The 13,905-nt window shown below is 41.4% G+C and overlaps 1 protein-coding gene across 1 annotated transcript in view; it reads left to right on the top strand.

The window, feature by feature from the left end:
- TANGO6 (transport and golgi organization 6 homolog) overlaps positions 1–13,905 on the top strand; it is a gene marked incomplete at its 5' end in the record, with an annotated part of 202,259 nt that overhangs the window by 57,109 nt on the left and 131,245 nt on the right. Inside the window, 2 exons of the mRNA XM_045293918.1 lie at positions 568–759; positions 6,898–7,032. Coding sequence (XP_045149853.1) covers positions 568–759; positions 6,898–7,032 — 327 coding nt within the window. The remainder of the gene's footprint in view (positions 1–567; positions 760–6,897; positions 7,033–13,905) is intronic.

Consider the following 13,905-nt stretch of genomic DNA (forward strand, 5'->3'; position numbering starts at 1 on the left):
CCCTAAATATTTAGTGATAAAAGATGATGGTGCTGAAATCACCTACTGGTCACTAGAAGGGGCTTGGGTCTGAGGTGCTGGATCAAGGAAGGCTAGTGGTAGGGGCCTTGAAAGTACTGATAAAGAAGTCTATCAGATGAGTGCTTTGTATGTTAGTATGTGCTTTTTTTGTTATGAAGCTTTGCAATTTTATATACAAGGGGCTGCAGAAAGTTCGTGGAGAAATGATCATCTAGTTTCTTCTTTCACAAACCTTTTGAAACCCTCTTGTCTGTGCCATCATTGTTACATATTACTCTGCAACGTACCCCTTTCATTCCACAGTGTTTCTAAGGTCTACTCATAGTGATAGGCATAGCGATCTGGCTCCTTTAAACTACCGTGATAGAATGAATATACCAGATTATTTATTCTCGTATTGCTGGACATTTAGATTGATTTCCAGTTTGGGGGTATTATAAATGATACTGCCATGAGCACAAACCAGCTCATTCAATCTACACTTCAAACACTTTTCTTGCAGTGTTTCTGAAGGTCTTTTTGGTCACCGTTTCTTTTTTCTCTTAGGAGTTGACTCAAGTGGCTGTGGAAAACAAAGCAGAGTTCCATACTCAGCCCTTCTCTAGCAAGAGCCTCTTGGACCTGGAGCAGCACCACACCTTGCTCGTGGATGGCCAGGCGCGGAAGCTGCTGGTCCTGCAGCTGACGGCACTTCTCTGCGAGAGGCTGTCGGAGCAGGTCTTCACAAACATCACTCAGGTCCGTGGCTGTCACACTCTGCAGCCCAGCCTGGTGCCATTAGTGTATTTTGGTTTCTTTTTTCCCCCCCAAAAAAAATGCTTTTAAAAAAAAAGTTCCTACATCTGTGTTCCCTGGGATGTTAGTTACACATACATTTTTGTGTCCACACCAACTGAATCCAGAGGTCCCGGGCTCAGCCTGTTTAATAAGCCCCAGAGCTGATTTTCACACACATTCATGTTGAAGAATTGTTTTTGAATATCTCCATATCGTACCATAGTGGTTTTAACTTCTGGTGTGAATAAAATTGTCTGGGATCCTTTTGCAAACTGGAGATGCCCCACCCACTCTCAGAAATTCAGATTCTTAAGGTCTGCAGTGGCGCACTGCATTGCAAGCGATCAGTAATTAAAATTTGGGGATAAAAATTACAAATGATAATAATTATACCAGCAACGTTCAGTGATGTTCTAAGGGTTTTTTTTGTTTTGTTTTTCCCCGTGTAGGCTTTCAGGATAGTGTGACTATGTGAATCAGCCTCAGACATTATGTTTACCTGCTTGTTTTTTGATGGGAAATACAAGTAGTAAAGCTAAGGCAATGCAGGTGGCTTGTTTAACTACTTCCCCAGAACCCCGAGGTTGCTTGGTGGGTGAATAGTCAGTTGTAAGATGGGATGATTGTCACGCTTAAATCTGATTCTCCAGCTCTTTGTATGGTCCTCATTGTCATCTGCCTTTGGGGTTGCTAAGCAGCATTTCACTCTCCCTCCTGCTGAGAAAATTTGCAGCTGTCTGTCAACCCTGACTTAGCTTTCCTGTTTAATGAGAATTATGTTCCTGATTTCTTTCCTGGCCTCTCATTCCTTCAGTGCACTCGCCCCATGCTCCTCAGTTGGGTGATTTGTTTCTTCTGTGTTTCTATTCATTCCCTGGAGTCTTTTTCACCCAGACCTTATGTCTTTGTCTCAGGATGCCACTTGGAAGGGGAAATGGTCTAAAAATTGTTATGACTTGAGCCTTTGCACTTAGTGCCTTTTACTCCTAATTAAGGAACAATGGTGTTAGCCGGTGACAAAAGTGATTTGTCCCATGGAATTGTCCAGCAGCAAAGGTTAAGATGTATCAGGACCCAAAGAAATACTAACCTGCATTTAGTAGTCCTCCTGTTAGCGATGAATTTACAGTGTTATTTTGAAACATGCACACACACACATACACACACAAAGATATAGCAAATACGTTATGAGTAATTTTACTAAAAGGAGCATTGAGGTACAACAGTTAAGCCCTCAGTTGCTAATGGAAAGGTTGGCAGTTCAAAACCACTGAGTGTCTCTGCAAGGGGAATGCTTGGTAATATCTCCTTGTAAAGCTTATGGCCTAGAAAACCGAAAGGAGCTGCTCTACTCTTTCACATGAGCCAAAAACTGATCCAGCAGCATGTAATAGCAATGACCTTGTAATGTCATAATAATAACAATTTTTATCATAAGAACAAGTGAAGAATCTAGCTGAAAGAAACCTGTAACAGTGATTTTTTTTCAGTTGGAAATATTAGTGGGAACTTACGATTCATTTTGCCCTTTAAAAAAAATCCTAGTTCTATCTACTGTCAGTGCCTAAAAGCAGTGACAACTTATTAACAATGAACATTCCTAATGTCTAGATGAGAGTTTCTAAAGACATTCCCTACTAGAGGACACAAAGCTACGTGGAGTAGTGATGGATTGGAGGTGTGGGACTAGATTAGACACTGAGCCGCAAGGCATGTTGTGCTTAAATGCAAAGATGCTAACTCAAATGAATGAGGTCATGTCAGTAGAACCCCAGAAGCTAACCTGTCCCACTGGCCAAAGACTGGACAATGTTGTCTACAAGGGATTGAGACACGGAAGAGATAGAAAATTCAGAATAAGGCCACCAACAATAAAAAGACTTCATAATTAATCTTTGGAGGTGGCTAGGGAATTCAACTCATTGCTTTGTAAGTAAAGGAAAAGAGGCAAACATTCATCTGACCTTTCCTTAGGAATTGTACTTCAGCATAACCAAATAGCTAATAAATGAAAACTTTTTTTAATGCAAAAACTTGTGCTAAAAGCACATGAAGAAAACCAACAAGTGACATTTTGCAGCCTCTAATGAAACAATCATCAATGTCTCTTGAAGCCATTTCGTGAACTATTGATTACATGAATTTTATCATGGTATTAGGTGGTAGTAGACTAAAAACACAAACCAACTGGCTGACTTCCCCCCCCCTCTTTATTATGAAAAAATCTTAGACCGCAAACTTGAAAGAATTGTATAAGAAAGAACTGGATTTTAACATTAATGTTTTACTAACCTTGCTTTATTACATAGCTCTTTATTATTCTATCCCAGTTTCATCTTATGCTTGGTACTTTTCCATAGTAATACAGGTGTCACTATGTATGTCCCCCCAAAATATTTCAGCCTGAACTGATTGTTCTTCAGAACTAGTCATCATCATTCGGCCAAGCAGATATTATGTGCCTCCTGACATATCACAGTAGAAAGTCAGCAGCACCACTTAGGAGGGATTCTTCTAAAGCAAACCAAAAATTGTCCCTTGCCCCCGAGTCTTATCAAGGTTATTCAGCTGATAGAGGAGCAAGTGAAACAATGCCACGAGGAAGCACCCAGCACAATCTAGACTCCTGCAACAGATCCTAGGACATCCTGTAATGCAGATGACCCAGGTTCCTTATTGAATAGATGCCATGAAACAGAGGTGGCAGTGCTATGGCAGCTTTAAAGGGACCTAGGAGACATGCCAGCCAAATGCAATGTGTGGATCCCTATTCAAACAAACAAATTGCATAAAAGATATTTGGCAATAGTCAGGGAAAATTTAACCTGAGGAGCCCTGGTGGCATAGAAATGTAGTGTTAGATTGCTATCGGAAAGGGCAGCAGTTTGAAGTCACCAGCTGCTCCGAAGGAGAAAGACGGGCTTTCTACTCTCATAAGACTTAGTCTCTCAGGGGAATAGATCTATGTGCATATATTTATAGGTTTAGTATTAAGGTAGCAGATGGATATTGGGCCTCCACTCAAGTACTCCCTCAATGCAAGAACACGTTGTTCTATTAAACTGGCATTCCATCATGCTCACCTTCCCTACAAGATTGCTGAAGACAAAGCAGGTGCATGAGCAAATGTTGTGAAGAAAACTGATGGTGGTCGGCTATCAAAAGATATAGTGTCTGGGGTCTTAAAGGCTTGAAGGTAAACAAGTGGCCATCTAGCTGAGAAATAACAAAGCCCACATAGAAGAAACACACTAGCCTGTGTGATCATGAGGTGTCGATAGGATCAGGTAGCAGGCATCAAAGAACAAAAAATCATATCATTGTGAATGAGAGGGAGGAATGGAGACCCAAAGCTCATCGGTAGGCACCTGGACATCACCTCACAGAAAGGTCTCAGGGAGAAGATGAGCCAGCCAGGGTGCAGTGTAGCAACGATAAAACATACAATTTTCCTCTAGTTCTTAAATGCTTCCTCCTCCCCACTATCATGATCCCAATTCTACCTTAAAAATCCAGCTAGACCAGAGGATATACACTGGTACAGATAGGAACTGGAAACACAGGGAACCCAGGAAAGATGATCCCTTCAGGACCAGTGGTGAGGGTGGAGGGCAGGTTGGGTAGAAAGGGGGGACCTGATTACAAGGATCTCTATATAACCTCCTCTCTGGGGGATGGACAACAGAAAAGTTGGTGAAGGAAGACGTCTTGCCGTGTAAGACTTGACAAAATAATAATAATTTATAAATTATCAAGGGTTCATGAGGGAATGGGGGCTGTGTTGGAGGGGAAAACATGAGGAGCTGATACCAAGGGCTCAAGTAGAAAGCAAATGTTTTTAGAATGATGAGGGCAACAAATGTACAAATATGCTTGACCCAATGGATGCATGTATGGATTGTGGTAAAAGTTGTACAAACCCCCAGTACAATGATCAAATAAATAAAAAAAAGTTATGGTCTCAGAAAGCCACAGGGGCAGTGAGCTGAAATCTATTCGTTGGCTATGAGTTTGGTTTTAGTTTTAGGTATGTAAAGATATTGTGGAATTCTTATTGGGCTATCATGATATGGTAATTTTATCAAAATAAAATAAAACTGCCTTCGCTGTTAGAAATGTATATTGACATATTTATGGATGAAAAGTTTTAAAAGTAAAATATGTTGAGAGATGGCATATTAGTCAAGAAATTAGATGATGTGCCTGTCACTTTGGGCAAATCTGCAAAAGACCTCTTTAAACGTGTTAAAGAGAAGCTGCCACTTTGAAAACTAAGAGGTTCGCTACCACTATGCGAACGACAGTGGCGCTTTCTCCAGCCCAGGGTTCCAGGACAGGGAGTGATGAGGGACCTTTACACGCCCTTCCTTTTCCCCTCCACAGCACACAAAACAATTTCCGAATTCTTCGAACAGTGTTTAGTTTCTCAAGGTCTCCCTTAGCACAACAGAACCAGAAATGGCCACTGCTTCGGGGCCAGGGTAAGAGCTGCTTTGTTTTCCTTGCCCTGCCACATAACAACATAAATGTTGGAGTGGCCGGTGCTTTCAAACTGCTGGCTTTGCAGTTAGCAGCCCAAGGCATCCCCTGTGTCACCGGGGTGCCTCACCTGTCTCTGTAGATTTGGATACTTATTCTAAATGGGCTCATGCACTGTATATGGTATTTTGTGACTGGCTTCTATGTATGCTTTTTTTTAAATGAAAATACTTTGTTGTCTTTTAAAACTAGAAAAAATAATGTTTTTTTAAAATATATAGTTGGGAAAAGATAGTTCACAAAAGAAAACCAAAGCTGACCATCACATCACAGTTAACTGCCTCCCTCCCCCACTTTCATATATAATCACACAGTCTCTTTCTTCACACCCATGGGGCCATCCATACTACTTGTGATGGAGCCTTTTTTTTTTTTTAATATTGTTGAGAGAAACAGAAAAAGTAGGAAGCCTGGAGTGTTCTGTTCCATTAATTGAACAATGCATGCAGCTGAAAGAGAAGCTTAGTACAGATCAGGAATGCTTTAGAAAACTCTCTGGAGGCAAAGTAGGCCCAAGGTGGTTAGATGCAGCAATTTCCCTCGGAAATTAACGAGTGTCCTTAACTTCTGGTATCAATAAAGGCGTAGGAGAGTGAAAATTGCCATAATCAGCGTTGTTCATTTCAGTAAATGGAACTTTTAATAACCCTTTTTAGTGTCCTGCCTTGCTCCAAAGACATGCGTTAACAAGCCATTTTCCTGACTTTAAGCTCGTAATAAGGATTCTTGCACAGCATGTGATTTGTCCAGAGAGTTAAACATGCAAGCTTGCATGATATTTGAGGGCTTATTATGTACCCGTCCTAGCCTCCCCATTTCTGAAATGATTTCTCCTTTGCAGACATTAATCCTAAATGTGTATGTGTATGTGTGCGTGCTCTTTTATTAAAGGTGTTTCAATTTAAGATGATTAATCCAGTGCAGTTGGAATGATGCTGACCAAATTAATTTCATTTACAGCTTAGTTGTTAGCCAAATGCTATGTAAAGTCTTGTTTATGCATAATCTTAATCCTTTAAAAAATATTTGGTACTTTGAAAATGACTGGATAGTTTGTCCAGATTGAGGACATTGGCTTCTTGATATAACTGGACCCCCTCCCTTTCATTCTTTGTTTATTAGAATTAACCAAAATTAGGAAAACCTCCCTAGAAAAGCTGACCTAGGGCCTCCTGAGATGTCAAGAAAGCCACAAATCATCTTTTAGTTTTCATTTCCTGTCATAATCCATGAACAATAAAGGAAGTTAGATGACGCTATTAAAACATTTAGGAAAATGTAAATGGGCTTTCTCATTTATTAACTGAATGGCCTTGAGCAAGTAACCTTTTTAAGTCTTAGATTCTTCATCTGAAAATAACAAGACTAGCACACAACTCAGGAATTGCTATGAGGCCTGAATGAGATTGTGCATCATGTAAAGCACTGAACACCACACCTGCTACCCAGCAGCACTTGTTCTTGCTGGATGTTGGTGAGGAGGTTGACATGAGATGTGTGAAGAAATCTGGGGACTTTTTCCTTATTCCTTGCCGATTCTAAATTCTGATTCTATGGTAGGTGGTGGACTTTGTAGGAGCAACTCTGCAGAGAGCATGTGCAAGCTTGGCCCAGCAGGCGGAGAGCCCCGTGGAATCACAGACGCTGAGCATGGCCATGGGGCTGGTGGCTGTCATGTTGGGAGGAGCTGTTCAGGTGAGTGCAGACATAAGCCAAACTTAAATGGGAGAAAAGGAGAAGAGAAAAACCTGTTGTCTACCTTCTGTATTCTTGTGAGACTAGGAATGGGTATTGCACCTAAGAGAACCAGGATAAACAAGTCAGACGGTCAAGGACAATTCTCTCCAAAGTAGAGGACAAGAAATTTCCCCATCTGTGCAAAGTTTACTTTCAGATGGGTGGAGCCCTTCCTGACATGGAACAAAGTGGATATTGAACTGATGCTTTGCATCAGTGGATTGAGTATGAGTACTAGGTTCTCTGGACTACTCTGCACTGACTTACCAAAATGAAGCCCTTTTCCCAACCACTGTAGTCTGGGGGAAACCTTAGTAAGTAACCTGCTACGTGCTTGGGACTCACATCTGTTTGAAATAGTTTAATTTTAGCACAGAATTCATTGTTCAACAAATCATGGAGCATGCTAAAGCTTTGTTTTCAGCCACTTCTGGAGTCTGTGTTTCTTTTATATTCTTAATTCATAATTTAAAATATGTTTTCTGTAAAAATATGTATTATGAACTTGCCATGTGCTGTGCTAAGGTCCTCGGCATCCAGTAGTGGACAAAGCAGGTATGTACCCATATCGGAAGTGGGTACCAAGACCCACCCAAGAACTGGAGTGTACCAACAGAACCCCTAATCCAGGTTGGGAAGGCTTCCACTGAGGAAATGTAATTTTTAGCTTTGAAGGGTGAATCAGAGTTATTAGAGAGAGCAATGGTGGGCCTACACAAAACAATGATTCTGCGGATGGCCCAGACCAGGCAGGCTTTCATTCTGTTGTACAGAGGGTTGCTGTGAATTGGAACCAACTCCATGGCACCTGACAGCAACAACAGCAAAAACAAGGAGGGAAAGACGGTCAGAAAAGGTGGGATGGTTGGCAAAGGCTTATCGTGTGTGTGCGCGCTTGTGTGCGTGTATGCGTGCGTGAGACTGGTTAATTCTGTATCGTGTTATGTCAGGAGGCTACAACAAAGCAGAAGAAGCTTAGTGTCAAACCAGTTGTTGTAGGATCCATCCTGACTCATGGCAACTGCACGTGCATCAGTAGAACCGTGCTCCATTAGGTTTCCAGTGTCCAGTGTGGGGGAAGTAGTTGTAACCATTAGCAATCAATAGGACAGTCTTTATATTGGCACTCTGTGATAAGCATTGGGCTGCCAACTCCAAGGTTGATGGTTCAAACCCACCGGCTCCTCCAAGAGAGAAAGATGAGGCTGTAAAGATTTACGTTCTCAGAAACCTTAGAAGTGTTGGAATCAACTTGATAGCAGTGGCTTTAGGTTTAATACAAGAAGAGGCTGGAAGCATGTCATTGATTTTAAAGTGGCACATGCAGCAAGTGAAGGTGATTGTGAAAAATAATTTGTTGAAAGTAGAGGTTGGATCATTTCAAAACCAGAAACATGAAGTTGACTGCTATTGAGTCAATCCCAACTTGTAATGAGTGACCCTGTGGGACAGCCTTTTTGGGTTTCTGAGGCTTTAAATATTTAAGGGAAAAGCCTCATCTTTCTCTGTTGAGGCGTCTGGTGGATTTGAACTGCTGACCTTGAGGGTAGCAGCCCAATGTGTAACCGACTACACCACCTTAATCATGGGTCCCTTAATCATGTCAAAGTGAGGACAAATTTACATAAACTCAAAGGCAAGTTACCCATAACTTGGACAGTAATAACCTGGGGACTGTTTGTATTAGAATTTGCCTCTCTTGTTATGGAGTAGGCATTAGGCTGCTAACTGAAAGGTCAATAGTTCAAACCTAGCAGCCCCTCCATGGAAGAAAGATGAGGTTGCGCCCTTAAAAATTTAGTCTCGGAAATACTGTATAGGCTCTCCATGAGTCAGAATAAATTCCATGGCAGTAGGTTGTTTTGTTGATAGCTTGTCCTTAAAGAGATTAAGAGTTTTATCTGGACCTATTGTTAATGCCCACTTTTTGATTCATTTTCTAGAACCATATTGCATCCCTTCTGTTAGAACTACAATTTTAATATTGAGGGGAGCTCACAGTGAAATAGTTTTTCTTGAGTAATATTGCTATTGGATTTAGTTGGACTGATTAATTCTTGTCTTTCTGGATGAATACAAATTTCTTATATTCTTTGTTTCCACAAATTGAGTATCCCTTTTGATTTCTCCTTTTATCATTTAACGTTCATAATTTCAAGCCACATCGCATGTGGAAAATGGATCACAGAATCTGCACTTCCTTCTTTGGAAGACCGTTTTTGGAGAGCTCACTGTGTAAATTAGTCATGTTGTAAGAGAGACTCACCAGACTGATGCAAATATATTTTTCCTTGCCTCTCCCTGCCCTTCAGTGATCCATCCTGACTCACTAATTACATCCTGGATTCCTCTGACTTTGCAGTTCCTGAAATGAATACACGGGTCACCCCTATACTTGTGCCCCAGATTTATTGTGGCTCCCCTCCCCTCCGATTGATTCATGAATTTCTGTGTCTTCTTTACTAATACTAAGTCTTCTGTTTTTGTATTAGGGTGAAAAAAACCCTATATGATTCTGAATTATGTTTACAGATTATTCTTATCAGGCTTGAGTCTTGCTTTAGAGTCTAGGAAGCTACACTGTACCCACCCCCACCCCCCGTTAGGATTTATTGTTTTGACTAATGAAACAGAATCTAGCACCATTTGAGTCTTCTTTCCTTTCCTTTCTAATTTGTGTAATGAAGGTGATCATTAGAACATCATGTCTGGGAAGAGGAGCTAATTTGGAGAAAGTGTAGGTTTAAGACTGCTAACAAGACTACTGTAATTTCAACCTCATTTTCCAAATTTCAGGGTTGACCATCAGTAAAAATCTTAGGATGGTTCCCTGTTCCTTCAGGAAACAGTTTGTGCACGATATTCCAGGGGTCTTTGGGTCCCCCACAGCAGGCCAAGCAGGCCAATCTAGACCTTTTTTTTTTTTTTTCCCTAGACCTTCTTTAAGGGAAACAACATCATTGCTTCTAGGAGGCCTTGGAGCCTATCGGTTGAAAACTGGACCTCGAATTTGTAAATCTAGATTCCATTATTTGCTAGATGTATGTTCTTGGGCCACTTACTTAACCACACTCCTCAGTTTCCCATTAAAAAATCGCACATTCCCTCATATGGTTGTTGTAAGGAGAAGTGAAAGAGTAAGTGAAAAGTTTTTAGCTCTCTGCCTGTCACAGGGAAGGCACTTAATAAACGTTAGACATGCATTATTCTGATGACTATTATTATGATCTTCTTCCCTCTGGCCTCAGCCAAGGGGTTATGGTGAATCCATTAAGCTAGTGTGTTGCCAGCATGATGCCTTTTTGTTCCAATTAAAGATTTAAACCAAGGATTTATTATGTGCTTATTATGAGTTAAACATGATGTATCCGAGAGAATGCGAAGAGAGTCTTTGCCCAAGTAGTCGCAATGCAGTATGCCATCAAAACTGTGACAAGACACATTGCTTAATCCCCTCTGCTTAGGTTGGTTTGAGAAGAAAGAATAACAGCAGCAGCAGCAATACCGTGTAGCGAATGTTTACCAAAGGCCTGCTAACCCCCAGACCTTGTAATAGGGAAAAGACACGTGGTGTCATCGTCAGCCTTTCAACCGCGTCCTCTTCTCAGCCCCATTGTACAGCTGAAGGTATGAGTACAGTGAGGCTGAGTGCTGTTGTTAGGTGCCATCAAGTTGGTTCCGACCCATAGCGACCCTATGCACAACAGAACAAAACGCTGCCCAGTCCTGCACCATCCTCATAATTGTTCCTATGCCGGAGCCTGTTGTGGCAGCCTCTGTGTCCATCCATCTTGTCAAGGGCCTTCCTCTTTCTCGCTACCCCTCTACTTTACCAAGTGTGATGTCCTTCTCCAGGGACAACATGTCCACAGTATGTAAGATGAAGCCTTTCCATCCATGCCTCTAAGGACGCTGAGTAACTTGCCTAAAATCTGCCAGCTAGTAAATGTTCGAGCTGGCATGAAAAACAAAATAATGGAGATAAACAGTATAATAAAGTGCACAAAATCTAAGTGTACAACTGGTTTCATGTTAATCAATACACCCATTCACCTATTCCCTCAGATCCAGATGCTAAACATTTCTAGTGCCCCAGAAGTCTCCCTGTGTCCCTGCGCAGTCTACACCTATTGCTCCCTCAAAATGTAAACTCTCTGACTCTCACCACCATCAATGGATTTTGTTTACGCTTAACTTCATGTAGGTGGAATTATACCATATGTACTCTTTTATGCCAGGTTCCTGTTCCGCAACAATATTTTTGAGGTTCCTGTTAGTGTTTGCAGCAGTTGTTCATTCTTTCTCATTGCTGGATTGTGTTTCATTATATGAATATATTATAGTTCAATTCTGATGCGTGGAACACTTTTAAACAGATCTACACTTTACATCCTGTGTGTGCATATGTATACCTCATTAGTAAACAGGGCATACTGTGTACACTGACTTAGAACACAAGTCAGAATCTCACTCAGAAATAAATTCTGAGGTCAGTCAAAAATAGCAAGTGAGTCAAATTTGAAACATAGTTGATAAACAAAAATGAGAACATAAGGAATAAATGTAAACAGCTCTCTCTATTAAGACTTTCAGGCCGAGTTTCTGGGTAGAAGAAACCCTGGGATAGTGATTTCAATGGAGCAGGGTAATGGAGGCGAGAGGAGCTATAGGAAGTCCAGGGTTACTGACAGTGTTTGCAGGGCACCTGGTACCACACTTTGAAACAATTGAACCAACCCCTGCCCTCAACTAGGTCCTCATCACAGTCATCGTCACTTACTGCGAGTGCAGTTTCTAAATCGTTGAAATGTCTCCTCACCTTGGCTTGTTCTTAAGCAAGGCTAAATAAGAACCTTCTGTCCCTGTTCTGACTCACTTACGAATTGGGTGTAAATGACACATGTGGGAACTGATCTCATTTCATAACCCAGAGAATGCCTGCATGAGGGCCTTCACAAAATTGCTGCCTTTTCCTTTCAATTCAGTATTTAAACCAATGATTAAGATTCATTCCATGGAAAAATGGAATGAAAGGATAATTACATTTTTCTATGAACTTTTAGAAGACCTGATGAAAACCCACGGCCATTGTATCGAGTCACTTCTGACTCATAGTGACCCTCTGTGGGGTTTCTGATGCTGTAAATCTTTCTGGGAGCAAGATAGACTTCTCTTTCTCCCTCTGCTCAAATGGTGCATTTGAACTGCTAACCTTTGATTAAGACCTTAAAGGGTTTTTTAAAATACTCTAGGGGGCCTTTTCAGCTTATGTGAGCACTCCTCTCATTGTTACCCCATTCTGATAGGCTTCCCTTAGAGAAGGCACGCTCTCTACTCCCACCCCCTTCAACTCCTGTCCTGCCAATCCAGTCCTTAAATGATTTTGAAAACTTGCAGAAATGTAGGACCACTCTCAATCCTGACAGTCCGGAAAGGAGTTGAGATGTGGCTGATAGGGCTCTGCTCATTCCCCAGAGCATTCTAGAAACCCTGGAAGAGAGGCCCCGTATCTGTCACTCACTTGTCTCTGCTGCTTCTCCTCGGCCTTAGGGCTTTTACACTGAACTCTGAGATCTGCATTGAGAAGTGGTGACAGCAAAGGAAAGGGAGTGGGGCAGAACTCACTGCCATGGAGTTGATGCTGACTCAGGGACCCTGTAGGACAGAGTAGAACTTCTCCGTGGGTTTTTGAGTCTGTAACTCTTTAGAGGAGCAGAGGCCCCGTCTTTTTCCCAGTGACAGCAGGAAGAGGAGAAATTAGGGCAATATTTCTCAACTAGTGATAGTGAGTCACCAGTGACCCTTGAACAATAATTTACCACTTAAGCGCTTCAGTTGTTTTATTTACCAACTAAGTGAATCTTATTTTAGCCCTTAGAAGTGATTTTAAACATGTATGGGCATCTGGAGTCTTAGACTTGCTTGATTAGTCTCACAGTAGGAAACCTGTAGCTTATGAAACTGAAAGAATATGTAGCTTAAATAAACTGCGTCATAAAGCATTTGATTAAGATTCTATCTGCCTGCCCATGGTGGTCAGCATACTTATCTAGTTGATCACTATGAACTCCACAGTGACACACACAAAAAAAAGGGTGTGTGTGTGTATGTATGTTTAAATTGTTCTCTTTCTCTCAACAGTTTTATTGGCATTGTATGATATTCACATATCATGCATTCACATACCCTGGATTTTTGAATGTTGATGGGGGTCTTCTCCCATGGACACATTATTTGTATTTTTGTCTTTATACTAATAGGATCTTATCCTTACCAACTTAGTGTGATTTGCTTTTCATTGTTTTCTGTGGGGTTTCCCAGCTGTGAGGCACAGGAGGCGTGGATGTATAATGGTCACAAAGGATACCTAGTGTTCTAGGGAATGCAGGGATGAGGGATGGGCGATAAGGAGGGAAGGGGAATTGGGGAGTCAATAATGAGGGGGGGAGGGAGGAGGGAGCACTAGAACTGATCATAATTGTATAACTCATTTGAAAGGCAATTCAACCACGGGGGGAGTGAATGTTCTAAGAGAGATGTGATGGTGTCTGTATAATTCCTCTCGATATGATTGAATGATTTAACTATTCAGTTATATGATACGTGAATTATGTGCCAATAAAACTGTTGAAAAAAAGAACAAGTGCCCATCCCATCCCCCTCCCAAAAGAAGAGGGTACAATCATCATCACAATCAGTTTCAGAACATTTTCTTCATTCTTGCACTCATTGTTATTAGCTCCCAATTTCCACCCCAACCTCCCCTGCCATACTCCCAAGGAACCATTAATCTAGTTACTGTCTCCATAGATTTCCCTATCCTGGATTTCA

The sequence above is a fragment of the Echinops telfairi genome, unplaced genomic scaffold (genome assembly GCF_000313985.2).
Source record: "Echinops telfairi isolate 266 unplaced genomic scaffold, ASM31398v2 ScPeMD7_2291;HRSCAF=2852, whole genome shotgun sequence".
NCBI lineage: Eukaryota > Metazoa > Chordata > Mammalia > Afrosoricida > Tenrecidae > Echinops > Echinops telfairi.